This window comes from Rattus rattus, chromosome 18, assembly GCF_011064425.1.
Source record: "Rattus rattus isolate New Zealand chromosome 18, Rrattus_CSIRO_v1, whole genome shotgun sequence".
Taxonomy (NCBI): Eukaryota; Metazoa; Chordata; class Mammalia; order Rodentia; family Muridae; genus Rattus; species Rattus rattus.
In genome coordinates this window covers 23,865,141-23,883,972 of record NC_046171.1, presented here as the reverse complement: position 1 = coordinate 23,883,972, position 18,832 = coordinate 23,865,141, and the positions used below count along the sequence as shown (strand labels likewise).

Below are 18,832 nucleotides of genomic sequence, written 5' to 3'. Positions count from 1 at the left end.
CATCAGAGAGACCATGAACGTTAATAGAATGAAGTTCCCACAGAGGGCTGTTGGTTGAGGCACTCCATCTCTAATGTTAACCTTAACAATGGAATGACAACATTTTTGTTGAAACTGATTAGCTTCGTGTACTTATTTTGCCAAAGTTCAATTAAATTCATAAACCCCAACAGTCCCATTCATCAACATTGGTGTATGCAACTGATTAAGCACCAAGAACATGACCTTATCAAAAAAGACACATCAGCTTGACTACATATTACTGTAACTCTTCATTTATAGATAATTTGTGATGTCCTTAGAAAGTAATTCCAAGCATCCTTTATTAGTCTGTATTATAAGAAGTAATTCAAGGAAAAACAAACCAATCAAATTGAGAAGCATTAAATTAAATGTGTCTTGGAAAGATGGACAGATGAATGGACAAATAAAAGCAGGAGGAGAAGATTCTATCCTGTAATGGTAAGAAAAGGATTTCTAGCTGAGGTCTGAGACCTCCAAGGTTAATTTCTAATGATCTACGCTAATAAATACCTAACTGAAGCAGATCAAGCAATAAATGATCACACTTACATACCTACGTAAGAAACCCTAGGCTTAAAAATGTTTATAAATGGAAATCTAAGGCACGCAAAACAATAAATCAGATCAAGAGTTGTCTTTATCCCAGGAGCATCTGCCTCCTTGGACACGATGGAATGTCAGTGGACATGTCTTATTTACAATCCCTTTCTCTTCCTAAATCTGCCTCGGTCAGAAACTGACACTTTGCACCATGTGTCATTTTTAATAAGTTATTCTCTAGAGAGCTCACTGCAGCTGTTTACATTTGCACCAAGACTGTGGTAGTTGTGGACTTCTTGTGGCATCTCTGAGAAGCACCATTAGGGTTCCTGAAGTACAGGAATCCTTATCCAGATCCAAAGAATCCAACCCCATGAATGTCAATAGCACCTGTGCATTTGGATCTCACTGAAAGGTCTCTTGGTTTTAGACGTTTTTGTTTGGGGAAATCATTCTTGATATATAAATAAGTCAATTAAACAATGGGAAAAACAATGGAACACTAAAATAATTAGGATGCTGATTTTACCTGTGGCCTTCAAAATAGAGGATTACTCAAGAAGTTAGGATTCCCATTTTCCTAAACACAATAGAGTAAGATTAATGAATAATTTGGCTCTCAATACTACCATGGGACTCCAGGGTAAGGGTGACGATGCTAATGCAAGCTTGTCCCCTCGATTATCTCTACAGAATATTTCCTTCTCATTTGGGAAGGACATGTTACTTATGTTCTGATCTTGAAACACTGGGAATCTTTCACTGATCCCAATTTGCCCCCTTTCCCTTTCAAAGTACCTGTCATGGGTCATAGACTTAATTCGGGAGGCAACTTCAGAAGACAATTTTTTTCTAATTAAAAAGGGGAAATTGATGTTGCTGGCATTTTGTATTTTCAATTTTTTAGAGATTCTCTATTCTATAAGTAAAGAACCAAAGTCATATGTTATTTGTGTACAGGCTGAGGTTAACGGGATGGAACTGTACAGGGCAAGAACAAATGACTTCTCTGGTATTCAAATACGCACACATAACAGACATTAGGATTCTGCTATATACTATTTCAAGTTACTCTTAAAAATAGAAAGTGCTTTTTAAAATATTTACAGTTAGCAAACAGCCTCCAACCATCACTAGAATAAAGAATTACTTTATATAGGAGAAATGTTTTAAGAGAAAAAGCATTTCATTGGTTTACTTCAAAGAAAAGTGCACATATGATGGCAATGATTGGAAGATGCGTGAACAATGGCACCAGAAAACAATCACTCAGGTCATTACTACTGTGTTGATGTGGTTAAAGCACCAGGAGCTGTGTAGAGTTAACACTACATCTTGGTTTTTACATCTTATTGCAGAAACCTGTTATAAACCCTCTTAATAGCAAACTAAATAAAACGAAATAAAGCACCAGACTCTGTGGTTCTAACGCAGCCAACACCCAACCAAGATGTTTAAATATTTAAAACTATAAAAATTTTATTTTTACTGAAAATGTTCACCTTCTACTAATTCTCAAAATATAACCACAGTTAAGTACCCACCCTTTTATTTAAAATTTTTACCTCGGAGTTGAAATGGGTGAAATGAAGCAACAGTAAACAACAGAATGACTTTCTTTTGAACAGCACCGGAAAAACTACACCACATTAGCAAAGGCATTACAGGAGAGAAGCCTTTAGACCCAACGGTTGTAGGGTCCCGCGACGTGAGTGAGAGCATAAGGGGACACGGTAACAACGTTGTCGCTGGTTAAGGTTGATGCAACTCGAGAAGGAATTTGGTATGATAAATTGGTTTCAGGAGATAAATCAGGATCCTCCCTGTCTGCGGGGGGTTTTTTTGTTACTTTTTTACATTTACACTTAATTCTGTTGATATCAAAACCGTGATTAGGCTTATTTAGATTTTTGTGCTGGTAGAATACAAGGGACACACGAAAAGGGACCTCTCGTTTGGGAGAACTCAAAGAGGTGGTAGCATGGAGCTCTTTCCGGGCACACTCAATCAGCACTGAGCCATGAATGGGTGCTATCGCCACGCCACCAAAGGCAGGATCATTATAGATCTCCTCACTGTCTGACCAAAATTCATCAAGTTGAGGGATGTTACCATCCTCGGGTTGAGGAGGCTCGTCTGTTTCCGGATGCCGCTCATCTTCCACCTGACAGGAAGCCAGTTTCTGAGGAGGGCTGAGGAAAGGGGGCTGCTGGTTTGACTGGTTAGAAGTTAGATGATCAGGTGGACCTGCGAGAGGCTCAGCATGAAGGGGAGAATCTGCTATGGGAAGAGATTGGTGAGGAAGAGCAGCCACTTCAGCAGCAGTCTGCACAACTCCAGTACATTCCCCAGGAGCTGCATTAGCACCACTGTGTGCTCCGGAAGGCATTGTGCAGTGGAGAATGCTACTTGTTTCTGGAAAGCCACCTGAGGCTTTGTACATACAGGTAGATGTTTCTGTGGAGGAAGCCTGCAGGGGACAGAAGTCTGTAGGTTCATCTTTCACTGGGTGAGGAGTAGATGAGGCTGATGAATAGATCTTAGTGTTGTGCGAACCTTTAAACAAAATAAAATAAAACTATCTCACTAGTAGTTCATAAACACAAAGTTACACCCACCAAACATGAAAACAACCACAGAAGCTATTTGGCACCTGTCAGTTGTTAAAAAGTATTTTTAGAATGCTTTTCTCCCTCCTGGTATTCGCTCCTGGGGAAGCAAGCACTCTGTCATTTGGCTGTAACTAGGCCTGTAATTAAGCATTGCTTTGCTTTGTTTAAGACAGTGTCAAAGCATAATCCTGTTTATCCTGACACTCACTATGTAGACCACCAGTTCTCAATATGTGGGGCAAGATTCCTTGCAGGAGTAAGGTATCCAATAACCCTTTCACAGGGGTCATCCAAGACCATAAGTAATATCAGATACTTACACTACAATTCATAATGGTAGAAAAACCATAGTTATGAAGGAGCTATGAAACTAATGTTGTAATTGGATGTCACCAATGACATGAGAAACTGTGTTAAAGGGTCACAGCATCAGGAAGGTTGAAAACCAGTGATAAAAGCCTGGAATTTAGGGATCTGCCTGCCTTTGCCTCTGCTTCCCAAGTGCTAGGATCAAAGGCATGTGCCCTTTTCACTTTTCAAAACTGTATCATGGGTATTGGAGAGTTGGCTTCAGGGGTTAAGAAAACCTGTAGCTATTGCAGAGAACTAAGTTTGGATTCCCAGTGCCCACGAGGAAGGCACCGACAACTGTCTGTAACTCCAGTTCCAGGAGACCCAAAACCCTCTTCTGACCTCCTGAGGAACCAGGAATGCTGTGGTGCACAGACATATTCTGTGAAAAATGCATCTGAAACAGGGTCTTTATAGTACAGGTTGGCCTGCAGTTTACACAGTCCTCCTGCCTCAGTACTGGGATTAAGAGCATACACCAAAATCCCAGGCCTTCTAATGTTTTAGGGTCATGCTACAGATTTAATCCCAGGACTTCCCAGAACCATACCTCAGCTGATTGTACTTGTCCACTTGTACAACAATTCTCCCTAAAGAATTCTTCCTCTTTAGGAGCAGGCACCAGTACTCCTTCATTAGTGAGCATCTTCCCATCCCTCACTACGTTCACTTCAAAATGAAAGAAAAACCCTGGACATCCTGACTGTAAGACAAGTTGTCAGAGATAACTAGGTCTGTGACAAAGATTTCTAACTCCGCTTGAAAAGTCTTTATGAATTTAAAAACAGGAAAATGAACATTTTGAGGTACTTTAAAAATAAAAATCAGGGCTAGAGAGCTGGCTCAGCGGTTAAGAGCACGGACTGCTCTTCCAGAGGTCCTGAGTTCAATTCCCAGAAACCATGTGGTGGCTCACAACCATCCAATGCCCTCTTCTGGTGTGTCTGAAGTCAGTGACAGTGTACCCACATACATAAAATAAATAAACCTTTAAAAAATAAATAAATAAAATAAAAGTCGGTGTGCAGAGGGGAAAAAAATCTAAAAGGCACTGTAAGAGAAATTTGTTATAATCATTCCAAGAACAAAAAAATAAATCCAGGGACTGGAGAGATGGCTCAGTGGTTAAAAGCACTGACTGCTCTTCCAGAGGTCCTGTAATGGGATCCCATACCCTCTTCCAGTGTGTCTGAAGACAGCGACAGTGTACTCTTATACCTAAAATAAATACATCTTTAAAAAAAAATCCATAGCAAAAATTCAAAAAGTGATCACATTTGCACCAGTTAGCATTCTCAAATTTGTTGAAGGTATTAAGCATTTACTTTCGCCACCAAACCCAGTCCCAGAATTATCAAGTCAATGAGATGGTGAGAAGCATTTCCAGTCTTGTGAAGTAAACCAAGACGGGGGAAAAGATGAAATCTTAGTCAATGAACTAAGCAGACAACACTTTACCACGGAATCCACAGGAAACAGGAAAAAGAAATCATTGTGCATTATGAGCTTTAAGATGTGAAGCTAGGGTTGGGGATTTAGCTCAGTGGTAGAGCGCTTGCCTAGCAAGCGCAAGGCCCTGGGTTCGGTCCCCAGCTCCGGAAAAAAAAAAAAAGAAAAAAAAAAAAAGAGAGATGTGAAGCTAATTACAGTTTAATAAAAAAAGGTATTTAGTTCAAAAGGCAGATAGCAGCCAGGCAGTGGAGGTGCATGCCTTTAATCCCAGCACCCAGGAGGAAGAGGCAAGTGGATCTATGAGTTTAAGGCCAGCCAACCTGGTCTACAGATCAAGTGAGGACAGCCAGGGCTACAAAGAGCAAAGATGTCTGAAAAACAAAAAACCCAAAGAACAACTCCCCACACACACGCACCACACCCAGAAACAACAAAAGCCAGATAGTGTTTTTTACCAAAAGTTATTTACCAAAACCAGTCTCACAAAAAGACAGGAGTTGGAAGCTGGAGAGATGGCTCAGAGGTTAAGAGCACTGGCTGCTCTCACAGAGGTCCTGAGTTCAAATCCTAGCAATCACATGGTGGCTCACAACCATCTGTGAAGGGATCTGACACCTTCTTGTGGCACATAGGTACACATGCAGAGCAACTCTTACAAACTTGACCTAGACCTTAGAAGAAACGGAGGCAAATGGAAGGTAAAGCAATGATCTGTGGGTAGGTAACGTAAATAAGGACCTGGCAAAGATCAGAAAACAGAAATGAATTCATCTCCCTGGGGGTGTGGCAGGATGGGCTGCTAGCCAAGAGAATAGAAAAAGAACAAGTACAAGTTCAAACCCCACTGGGGATGAAAGCTCTGACGCACCTGGGGCTCCCTTTGTGCAGGCAGAGTTCCTCTTCTTTCTGAGGCCAGTAGCACCTGATTTCTTGTCCTTCTCCTTCATTTTGGCCCTCTTCCCACATCGAGGAACAGGCTCACTGAAACATAGTCGCCTCTTCCTGGTTGGCCCATTGACTTGGATGGCCCCAGATTGGATCTTGGCTTTCATCCCTTCCACAGAGCCAAATTCATCAGTGTCTGCAAGCCGGTATAGTGGCAGGACGTGTAGCTGCTCATCCCCAGGAACACTTCTGTCACGGCCATCTTCTCGAATCAATGTACAAACCTGAGGGACAGTAAGGGAGAATAGGCATATTTTAGCATTGCTTAGCATCATGTACAGCAGGTGTGTTGGTTTGAAAAAACAAAAAAATGGCCCGTTAGACTCATATATTTGAAAGGGTGTGTTAAAAGAGTTTAAATCCACATTGGTATAGAACTCACAGAGATCCAAGAGTCTTAGCACCCTAATTGCTGGGATTAAAGCTTTGTCTGACAACAAGTATTTCCTCTTATTCATACTCTAATGGTTTGAATAGTTTGGCCCCCGTAGACTAATGTATTTGAATTCCTGGCCCATGGGATGTGATACTATTCTATTGGGAAGCATAATGAGCTTTGTTGGAGGAAGTGTATCACTGTGAGGGTGGGCTTTGAGGTCCTATGTTCAAGCTCTGCCCAGGGCAAAAGAGAGGCTCTCCTGGCCACCTTCAAATCAAGATGCTCCTTGTGCAATATTGTATCTGTCTGGATGCTGCCATGTTCTGGACACTGGAAGGCAGCTGCTATTAAATGTTGTCCTTATAAGAACTGGTGTGGTCATGGTGTCTTTTCACAGTGATGGAAACTCTAACTAAGACACATACCTTCCAATAAAAAAATCTTTCCAACTTTTTTTTCAATACAATTACATTTTAGGAGCACACCTAAAGCACAAAGGACTAAAGTACTCAAGTGCATACCACAGTGCTTCCATTGTTCATGTTGTGAATGTCCTTGTGAGAATGAGCACAGAAATCCATGCAACAGGTGACACCAGAGAAAGGACGCCCCTCTTCATTACCAAGTCGACAGTCTCCAGCAATGTCTTCATATTCCACCTTAGAAACAAATGTCAAAACCATAAGATAATGTTTTTAAAAAGATTTGTTTTGTATGGTTTTGTCTGCACATGGGTCTTGTACAACATGCATGCGTGTTCAAATGCCATAAGATCGTTTTGAGCAATCTTACAAATGGGAGCACCAAATCTCTGTCTTCAAATTATCAGCCAGCATTCTAAATAACTCAACCATCTAACCAGGCAAGATCTCTTCCCTACTATATTCTGTGTGTGAGTTTTGTTTTGTGTCTAGAAATACGTAGATATATGTGGAAGTACCCAGGTAGGGCAATAAAGGTGTATCAAGGGCTCAAAGGCAAAATGGCTCAATGGATAAAGGCCCTTGTTGCTGTGGCTGGGGAACTGAGCTATCTACCTCCAAACAAACATAATGAACACCCTCATCAGATAAAGGTATTGGGCTGGAGAAATGGCTCAGCAGTTAAGAACATTGACTGTTCTTCCACAGGAATCGAATTCGAATCCCAGCACGAACATGGCAGCTCATAAATGTCTGTGATTTCAAGATCTGACATCCTCACACAGACATGCATGCAGGCAAAACACAAATGTACATAAAACAAAAAAAATTAATTAAAAAATGAAAAGAACTATGCTGGCAAGAAAGCTCGGTTTTTTTGTGGAGGATAGAAATAGAATTTCTCTATGTAGCTCTTGCTGTCTAGGAATACTCTGTGTAAAACAGGCTGGCCTTGAACTCAAAAATATACCTGTTCCTGCATGGTTTCCAAGCACTGAGATTTAAAAAGTTTTGAGCCATCACCCCCAGCCCAGTAGGTACGCTTAACCACTGAACCATCTTTGATAAACAAAGTCTCTTATATATCAGGCTGGACACCCACCTAGGTAGGTCTGTCTATTTCCCCTAGAATTTTGTTTATTTTTGGCAGTTCTAGAGATCCTAAAGGATAATAAAACATTACCTCTCAACTGCATGACCCACTTTTGCCTAAGGCATAATTGAATCACTGAGACTATAAGTGAAGTGTAGACTAGACGGGAGCATATAAGGCTCTCTCAAAACCCAACAGGAAAACCCTACTTGAAGACTTTTGAAAGGTAGCAATAAGAAAGCGTACATTTGAAGAGTATTCAGGCTAGGAGAGATGGCTCAGGCTCTAAGGATGTTTGACATCCAAACCTGCGTACAGGAGTTTGCATCTTAGCACCCACCCAGAAGGGCTAGTTTTCTGTGTATGTTTTTCCCAAAGAGGGTAGAGAGAGGAAGGAGGGTCACTGGGGTTTAAAGGCTATCAGTAAATGTGAGAACCACGTTCAGCAAGAAATACTGTCTCAGAGACATAGAATGCTTAAAAAAAAGAACCTCGTCCCTGGTTTGTGGTCTATACACATGTTTACACACAGGCAAATATACACACAATCTGACAACTATTTTTAAAAAAGCACATATTTAAAAGGAACTTTGTAAAACTAATATGAATAGTAACTTATTTGACATAGAAATTTGAAATAATCTTAAGGTCATTATGAAAGTTTCATAAAAAAAAAAAAAAATACCTGATTTTGATAAGCAACCGGCGCCATCTGCTTATAAACTGGAGCTAATACTGTAGCCAAGTCTTGTAAATTCTCCTCAAGCTGTTTTTCCTATAGTAAAAGATAATTCATGTGATGTAACTTTAAAATACCATGTTAGCTATGTTAAAGTGAGTTACAGGTGTGTATAAAACTCCACTTCAAATAATTCCACGTGTGGCTAACATACAACTCATATTTACCATAATACAGTGGGTAAAACAATGGAAACATTAGAAATATATATGGTGAAAAATATATTCCAACATTGCTCTTGATGTTAGAATAAAAGGCATACCTACTTAATAGAATTGAACACAGACAAGGGTCCTGAAGGCAAACCGAGCTATAAAGATATGCATGCAACATCTTATCCAGTTTCAAAAAAGCACTACTGTCATCTAATACCTGGTGTACCAGCCCAGGAGAACTAGGCAAGACTAGCCAATGTTACATGTTTAACTTAGGTTCTTGCTAATTGTATTAATCATCTTCTAAGTATTTCTCAGTCTTCCTCAATGTGTAGTATTTATACTAGATAACTACTAATAAACCTTAGGGCTTTATTTACTTTTTGCATCAGTCCCATATGCACATAAAAATCCACAGTGCCTAAAAGAGCAGAAAAGGCTGAAACCTGGTTTTCCCAGCCTCTACATGGCTTTATTTGAGTAACTGAAATCTTTACAGAAGTTCTGAGCAGGGTCCATGTTTCAGGATACAGAAACTGTACATCCTTTAGCAAAGTTTTATACTTATCTAAACATCAAATGCACTTCACTAGACTTGTTCTTTAGCTGCAAGAATTATAGGGGTTTTTCTCATTTTACAGTCCAATATAGATTACATATAAAATGTAAACATTGGTTGCCACCAGCTGTTTATGCTGTCTCCAACTTTCCTTGCATTAAAAGTAAAGGTGAGGGGTTGGGGATTTAGCTCAGTGGTAGAGCGCTTACCTAGGAAGCGCAAGGCCCTGGGTTCGGTCCCCAGTTCCGAAAAAAAGAACCAAAAAAAAAAATAAAAGTAAAGGTGAAATGGAAAAGAAAGAGAGAGATGTGGGCACAATGAAGGGGTACAAAACTAGAGAGTCGAGGGTCGTGAGGAACAGCCTGATGTGAGTGGCTGGTAATGCCACCTGGGACCATGGTGGCATGTGCCACCAGAACCATGTCTGGGTCCATGGCCCTGAAGCAGCAGGAGTCTCTCATGACCAAAGGCCAGGAGGACATCTCTAGTCTAGTCTGTCTAAAGGAGACATGTTGATGCTTGAGGGCTATGTAGAACTGGCCCCATCCATCAACTGGGCATCATGCAAGAGCTGGCCTTCAGGGTGTGAGAGTAAGAGCTGACCTTGCCTGTAACCTCCTACAGTACTCTGGGAAGCAGCCTTACACATTGCAAGAGTTGTGGGTGAGCTAGTCCTGCAGGTTTGAGCTTGGGAGAACTGGTCCTTGCTACTGGTCTTCCTCCAAGTGGCAAGGAATGGGAAGGGATACCCTCCTCCCCCACCTCACCCCTGGCAGCAAGTGGGAGGCCTGGCCTTAGGGTTCAGAGAGCCAGAGAGCTAGCCCTGCCCCTGGCCCTTCACTTGTCCTGGGCACATAGCAGAGCTGGCCCTGAATATGGGAGTGTCAAGTGAGCAGAACACCTGGCGCATGAGAGCCAGTGGGCTGACCAGCTCCACTTCAGGTGTCCTTCAGGTTCAGATCAAGCATGTTGAGTTGACCCACCCCAAAATCTACACCATCAGCAAACTGCTGGAGCACACGAAAGGGCCAGTCCTGCAGATCCAAAGCTGCAGGACACAGGGCAACAACAGGACACCTGAGAGGAGTCCTTGTGAGGATCCAGTGTTGGTAGAGTAGGAGAAGCCAGAGGCCTCAGACAAAGAACATTTACAAGCAAAGAAATGTGGACATCACAGCTTCCACAACTAAGCTATTTTTTTCTTTATTATGGGGAGGTTGTAAGGGTGGAGGAGTAGCTATGAGGGGAGGCAGAGATAAATGGGATTGGGGTACATGATGTGAAATTCACACAAATATACACACACAATAAAAAAAGAAAGTTTGATAAAAATATTGTGATGCATCAGAGAAAGTGATTATGCGATTATGTGAAGTGCTTTGAACTATTTAAAGGCACCTATTTAGTGATGATAAGGGAACATGTTTGCAAACCACCATCTCTGGCATGAATAATCTTTACCCTAATAAAACATAACATTCCCATACCTATTCAGCCATGACTGCTCCCCTGCCTTCCCTTATAATGACTTATAAGTTGACACTTCAATTTAAAAATACTGAGTAAAAAAACTTGACTAACCTCTCTGCTTATGAGGGTCTTTCGTTCTGGAATGATCCATCCAGTTTTCACATCACTTCCTTCAGAACACCTTCCAGTAATTCTCTTATAGTAGTCCTGTGGGAAGTAAACTTTCTTAGTTTTGTTGTTTTTAGAGACAGGTTTTCTTTGTTTAGTCCTGCAACTGTCCTGGAACTCACTCTATAGACCAGGCTGGCCTCCAACTCAGAGATCCTCCCCTCTGTCTCATGTGTTCTGGCAATTAAGGCATGTACCACTACCACCTGTCACTTTCTTAGTTTTTAAAATGTTGGCAAATGGGTTTGTTTGACTCTGGCTGCCCATAAAGCCCTAAGTTCTTTTAATGATGCTTCCCTCTGGTGTTGGGGAGCAGGAAGACTCGTGGACAACAGTAATAGTTGAAGTCTTTACCTGACTTAGAATCTAAGTAGTGACGTGCACATTTTAGTAAATTATGACTGCTTTTCAAGAAACTTTTTAGGTACTTATACATGGTTATATAATGTAGATGACACACTGAAAATTCAAAAAGAAACTCACATGTAAGGGATAGTTTGGAGCAAGTCTGAATTTTCTGGGGTTTGCACTTCTCCCAAACTTACAGCCGTTGAAATACATGCTCCACGAACAGCCAAAGGAGAAAGACGCTCCGCATGTTTTTGGGTTGGTGCCTTGACAGGTGCAGGTACGTCTGGAAGATGGTCAGCAGGACATTAAACAAGGTCACAGGAATGAGGAGTCATGCATGATTTATGAACAGGTTATAATATTTATCCACTGCTTTTAAGTCTCTTCATTCAGACATACCCTAGCTACTTCTAGCCTCAAACCTAACAGGAACCCTCTTTACTTTGAATCCATTCCTGGTTCTTATTTAGCTAACAAGATTATTCAAGGTTCTAAAGCCAGGAAAAAACAAACTTTCCTGTGTTCTACTTTAGAGACACAAGGAGAAATAAAGGCAGAAAATTGAAATCTTACTTTTCACTAAAAACTTTGATTTATTCTTTGAACTTTAGCTCCTTTTTGTCTAACGTGACCTCGGTAAGGAGAGTGCACTATACTAAATATACAATCTCTGCCAATTTTAATGAGATGATGTTATGAGTATTACAACAGGAGTAATGAAAAGAAAGATTGCTTGGCTTGTAGCATTGCTGAAGCACTAAAGTAGATTCTAAATTAGCAAGTTTATAGTTCTGGGCCAGCTATCTAGATCTTACCCCAAAAAAATCTATAAATAAATAAATAAACAAACAAGCAACGAATGAATAAATTTGCAAATGACAGGAAGGAGGATAGAGCACCGGCTCCATCCCAGTGAAGGGCAAAAAAAAGAAAAAATCCTTAACATCTGAATTTACTGAATTTCTTCTTTATTTTTGTTGGAATCAAGCCCAGCAAGTTCCACAAGCTCGGTAAGTAAGTAAATACAGCACCCACGAGCTACTCCTCAGCTCAGTGTTCACTTGGGGGAGGGTGTGGAGATCACCACCAATAATGGAAGCCAAAGCAAAATTCCACTGATGTTACTTCTGTATTGAATTTGTTATTGAGAGGCCTCAAATTTTGATAAATATTCTGTTAAAGACCTTTTGGATCAGATACCATGCCAAAAATGACATAACTCTAGATTTTGAGGATATACATATATGATATAAGATACACACATATATATGCTGATTAAGATGATGAACATGGCCCTAAATTCACTAGAACCCAGGCAGAATTTTTTTTTATCATTTAAAAAATGTTTACTGGTGTTTTCATGCATATATGTCTGTGTGATAGTGTCATCACTGGAATGATAGACAGATGTGAGCTGCCATGTGGGTGCTGGGAATTTAACCTGGGGTCCACTAGAAGAGCAAGCATCTCTCCAGTCCCAGCAGAATACTCTTAATTGCATTTTCGGGGTGTTGGAGGAGAGGAAACACAAGGTCTCACTACGCAGTCCTAGATCCAACTCACGGAGGTGTCACTCCTCTAAAGGTGTGTAGCAGCCTCCCGAAGGTAGGTTTTCCTTTCATGGTACTTGAGTCCTGCTACTCACATGATAGTCTTAGTCTTATCAATTTACTGTTCACAACAGAGGAAAAAAAGTCAAGGGAGAACCAAGTAGATCTGATTACTTTTTGTTGAGGGTACATCTTCGGTCAGTGGGATGTCCGCTGTAGGACCTCAAGTTCTCAGTGAGCTCCTTGTACAGGCGGTCAGCCATTAGTCGAGGGATACCTTCCCACAGGAGGATAAGAACAACTATCACAGCCGTTGAACAGTAATGGTCCACACGCTCACGAACCAAACAAATAACCTTCTCTTCAGGACCACTTCTTCTAATCACCTGAAAGAACATAATGTATTCATCTATACAAGCTTTATCCATTGGGAACCAGACTTTTTTCCTTTCATTCTTTTCCTTTTCTTTCTTTTTTTGGGAGGGTGGGGTGAGGTAGGGTGGGGGAGTCTTATATAGCCCAGGCTTCAGACTCACTGTAAAACAAATGAAATGAAAAAAAGCTTTTTTCATTGAACTTCATGTGTATGGTGTTTTAACTGTATATATATATATATATATATATATATATATATATATATATATATATATATATAACACATATGAACGGGTAGTGTGAGTTACATGCAGTTTTGGAACACCATATGGGTTCTATGACCTTGTAGTGGCTATTCCTGGTTGTCAACTTGACTCTATCTGCAATAAACTACAATCCAGAGTTGGAAGGCTCACCCGTGATCCAGATCTTGAAGCTGGAAGATACAAGTTTCTGACCTGGATCTTGGAAAGGAGATCTTGAGATAAAGTGGCTATGAATCCCAGGAGATTAAGACAAGGAGATCTCTAGGGGTTGGGGATTTGGCTCAGTGGTAGAGCGCTTGCCTAGGAAGCGCAAGGTCCTGGGTTCGGTCCCCAGCCCGAAAAAAAAAAAAAAAAAAAAAAAAAAAAAGACAAGGAGATCTCTGAGTTCAAGGTCATCAGGGACAAAGCAAGTGGTACACACCTTTAATGCTGGAGACCTACATAAGGACATTGGAAGAAGGAAGATTCTCTCTTCTTTATCTGCCTGCTTTGTGGAACTGAGTCACTGCCAGATCCTTGGACTTCCATTCATGCTGCTACTGATCATTGTTGGAGAGTTGGACTACATACTAAGTCATGAACAAATTCCCTTAGAGACTACCCATAAGTCCTATGATTCGAGAGAACCCTGACTAATACAGACATGAACCTTTGACCTCTGTAAGAGCAGGAGGAAATGCTCTTAAATATTGAGTCATCTCTCATGGCCTGGAAACAACTTGTACCATGAACTCTTTGCATCAGAGGCTAAGGTGCTCTGCCTGCTGCTGAGACAGTCTGTGTCACCCATGAGGGCCTCAGATGCCCTGCTTGGTTGAACTTATTATACCCCAGGATTCATCTTCTGAGCGTAGTGACTACAGCCACAGGGCACTATGCCCAAGAAAACTGCTTTAAATTAAGGACATTTGTCTTATTTGAAGAAGTCAGTAGTGAAAAACAAAGAAAGTAAACACATCACTTAGGAGCTATGTACGTTGTCAGAATACTGAAGGTCAAAGAAATGGAACTATCATGGCAGTGGGATACTCTAGATTTCATGGAGTCCCCCCCAAAAAAATCCCTATGAATTGTCTGTCTGAGTTTTAAAAACGAGTCTTCCAAGTTAACAGAAGTGGTATAATCCAAAGGGAACATGATCTGCACTGTAAAAAGTCCAGTTGAGATAGAGCTTAGCTGAGAGAGTACTGGCCTGGCATGCATGAGACTATCTCTGTTTGGTCAAGCACAAACATAGCACAAAGAAATGCATATGTGACTGCAATCCCAGAACCCCTGAGGGAAGGTCAAGAGCAGCAGAAATTCAATTATCCCTAGCTAGACATCTAGTTTGAATCCAGCCTAGGATAGAAGAGACCCTGTCTCAAACAAATATTAGTAATCCTTTCAATAAATGGCACCATTTAGCTGTCCATGGGAGATGGGAGATGGAGGAGGTCCATTTTCCTGAGCCTGCCACCAAGACTAGATCATCACTAAATCACATCATCAGCTAGATGTGGTGGGGCATGACTTTAATTACAGCATTAGGAGAACAGAGGTGTGTTCCAGGCCAGCCAACACTACACAGTGAGACCCTGTCTCAAAAAAACAAACAAAAACACCAGGGAAAAAAAGAATGTAGGAATTTGATGCATGGAAGTCACATGGTGCAGAGCACTGGCTACTTGTGAAGAGAACATTTATATGCCATGATATATATGTGCCAGCACCCAGCCATCCATTGATATGCACTAGTAATAAAAGTGTAAAGTGTACACATATATAAATGTAAAAATGTACATATGTAAAACTTTATGGGGCTGGAAAGATGGCTCAGTGGTTAAGAGCAGTGACAGCTCTTCCAGAGGTCCTGAGTGCAATTCCCAGCAACCACATGGTGGCTCACAAACTATCTATAATGGTTCCAACGCCCTCTTCTGGGGTGTCTGAAGAGAGCAATAGTGTACTCATATATATATATAAAATAAATAAATAAACCTTAAAAAATAAAGCTTTAAAAAAAAATCTCTATGGTATGTAAAAATCCTGGAGGAAGGAGGTTCAGCATTTATGAGCACCTAAGTTAGATTCCCCAGACCAACATAAAGTTAGGCTTCCTGACATATACATTTAATCCCAGGACTCCTCCTGGTTTCTAGCCAACCAAGGAGACACACTGAAAAGTGTCTAAAGTATCTGGAGCCCTATCATAGTAGCAAAGTGCTTCACTGGCAAGCACTGGGCCTTAAGTTTCATCCCTAGTGCTATAAAGGGAAAAAAACAACAAAACCCCACACCCTACCATATAGATACACCACATATACATATACTACCTTCACAAATATAAAGGTAAAATAAATCCCAATAGAAAGGCTAAAATGAAAAAGATACAAAATATCAAAACATGAAGACACTGAATGTTGGACACATTACATATGAAAACAAATAACTACTCCGAGCCAATTTTAGTATCAACAAAACTCTGGCAGAAACATAGGGCCAAAGGTCAGGCACCTGCGGTTACAGAAGAGCCCTCCCTCCTTTCTATCTCCTAGCCCTAGCAGGAATTCTATCTGGGAATGGAGTGGAAGCAAGTGATGGGTCCAAGGCCCATATTATTACACAGAGGTTACTGCAGGAAGCAAGACACAGAGACTCAGCTGAAAGCTACATAGGTGTGGTGGGGACAGACCTGTAATCCGAACACTCATCAGACTTTAGGGCTTAGATCAGAGGATCAGGAGTTCAAGGACATGCACAGGCATTGCTACATATCCCAAGATATACAGAAACATACATATAAAGATATACATAATTTGTGAGTTTGAGCTTTATGCAGAAATGGGTTACTTGAAAAGAAAACCGAATATTGGCTCCTGGTCATCACAGGCTTATACTGACAAGTTTCTTTAACCATTCTCTAGTAATACAGAAAATAGTCTCTGCTGTTTCAGGTTTGTCTGCCCTATTGCAGCAACTGAAGCTCCTGAGTACAGTTCAGAACAGCACAAACACTTGTTAAACAAATGATTAAAAACCACAAAGCCTTGTGGAGTTACATTTCAAACCCTAAAGTTGATACTATTAATCAGAAACAAAGTGGTATGTGTGACCAAACTAGCCAAGCTTACATTACTGTAAATGCCAGCCAGCAATTAGAGGCGAAGGCAGAAGAAACCCAAGGCCCAAGCAAGGCCAGTCAGGCTATCTGAGTCTGTCTTAAAATTGAGAAAGTGAAATTCAAGTCAAATCTTGGTAAATTTTGTACCTCAAAGGATGTGTCAACTTGTAAATTGTAGAAGCCAAGGGGCAATGTGACTTAAGAAAAACATTACCCCAAATCTCCATCCATCCATCCATCCATCCATCCATCCATCCATCCATCCATCTGCTTTAGGGTGAAGTCCCAGGACTTACTGAGCAACCATGGTTACTTTGCATACACAGTACATTATTTCAAATCCTTACCAAGCACCCAAAAAAAAAAAAAAAAAAAAAAAAATGGCCATGGACATGTATCCCTTTAACCAGGGCTTTGCAGAGCAGGTAGAGGAAATAATGTGATAAGTAAGAAGGCATCTGTGGTCCTCCCCTGCCATTCACATGAGGGACATATTCACACAGTTACCCTTCCTACACACACCAAGCCAAAACCAAGACTTAGGTTTTATAACATGCACTATGCATTATGAAGCTAACATTCTTCAAAATATCTTGCATTCTATTATTATTTTGGAGATTGAGTCTGGCTGCATAGTACAGGCTCATCTAGTACTTGGTACTTCAGCCTCCTGAATACTAGGATGAGGATCATACCTCCACGCCCAGCGTTCTTGTTTCCATAGATAACAGTCTAGACATGGACTTTGCATGTCATAGAATCACCCTTTTATTCTTTTTTTCTTTTTAAAGATTTATTTTATGTATGCAAGTACACTGTTGCTCTCTTCAGACACACCAGAAGAGGGCATTAGATCTTATTATAGATGGTTGTGAGCCACCCTGTGGTTGGTAGGCACTAAACTCAGGACCACTGAAAAAGCAGTCTTAACCTCTGAGCCATCCCTCCAGCTCATCCCCACAACCATTTTATCCTTTTATTGATTGATTGAGAAAGAGTCCAGACTTACCTCTATTCCACAGCTTCCCAGCCAATAGTCTAAGGGATGGAGATAGATCTCATTGAAGCACACTTGTCTAGTGTGTATAATGCCCTGATCTCCAGTTCGAGAATAAACTTTCTTTCTCCTCAAGACAAGATTTTTCTGTGTAGCCCTTACTGTCTTGGAACTCACTCTGTAGACCAGGCTCTGCCTACCCTCTGCCTCCCAAATGCTGGGATTAAACAATGCACCATCAGCAGCTATAAGCTAACATTTTTAAGTACGTGTGTGTATAGTCTCAATAGCATAGCATTTGAGAGTGTGAGAAGGTCTTGGATTCAATATTCAAGCCACAACTAAATCGTTAGATATGTAATTTAAAATTTCTCTCTGGGCTAGGAGTGGTGGTGCTAGCATTTAATGCCAGGACCTCTGTCTAAGAGGCAGCTGTATCTTTAAGTTTAGGGCCAGCCTGATCATAGAGAGGTGCAGGCCAGGGAGCACATTAACATCATTGGATTAATTTTCATTGATTAATAATAGTTCATGGTAGGAATAGACTACATTTTGTTGCTACATTCCTTTGTTGATAAACATTGGTTCTCCATCCTTTTGATAATCGGTTGATTCTTGGTGGATGGTTGCATACAGATTTTTGTGTTTCCTTTGAAAAAATATGTTGAGACAGGAAGGATTATCTAAATCCTTCCAAAGTAAAGGAGCCATTCCCATTAATGGTGGGTGACGTTACAGCTTCTAAGCCTTCAAAAATATAAGTGAAGGCACTCATCAACAAAGTCAATGTAGAGATTAGCACCTTAGAGGTTGGGTGGGTCTGTGTCTTAGGAAGGAACAGATCCAGGGACTCCCTATTTATAAGCTTCACCTGCCTTACAGTCAGTCTCTCCAGTCACAGCCTCCCAGACCATCTTCTCAGCTGTCGGCCTCGAGGACCAGCCAGCACTGTCTTTTTGGGCTTAGCTTCCCATTGTGCATCAGGCAGGACATCCCAGATCCAACAAAATGATTCCATCAAATCCTGAGGGCCTCCCTCACCTACTTCTCTCTCTGGGTTTCTATTTTGATGGGGATAACATGGCTCTGGAGGATATAGGCCACTTCTGCAAATTGGCCTAGGTAGAACCATCTTGGGGCCATGCACTCTTCCAGGATGTGCCTTTTCATGACCAGTGGGATAAAACTCAGGAGGCTGTGGAAGTCAGGCTGCCTTGGCCCTGGAGAAGACCCTGAACCAGAACCTCCTCCTCTTTGTGACTTCTTGAATAACTACTTGCT

At 41.1% G+C, this 18,832-nt stretch overlaps 1 protein-coding gene across 1 annotated transcript in view; it reads right to left on the bottom strand.

Annotated features, from left to right (window-relative positions):
* Positions 1–217: 217 nt before the first annotated feature.
* Positions 218–18,832, bottom strand: part of Tet1 (tet methylcytosine dioxygenase 1) — a 67,881-nt gene continuing 49,266 nt past the window's right edge. The window contains exons 6-12 of the mRNA XM_032888331.1: positions 12,985–13,196; positions 11,393–11,543; positions 10,853–10,948; positions 8,504–8,593; positions 6,825–6,962; positions 5,848–6,148; positions 218–3,120 (exon numbers count right to left, since the gene is read on the bottom strand). Coding sequence (XP_032744222.1) covers positions 2,243–3,120; positions 5,848–6,148; positions 6,825–6,962; positions 8,504–8,593; positions 10,853–10,948; positions 11,393–11,543; positions 12,985–13,196 — 1,866 coding nt within the window. The 3' untranslated portion in view covers positions 218–2,242. The remainder of the gene's footprint in view (positions 3,121–5,847; positions 6,149–6,824; positions 6,963–8,503; positions 8,594–10,852; positions 10,949–11,392; positions 11,544–12,984; positions 13,197–18,832) is intronic.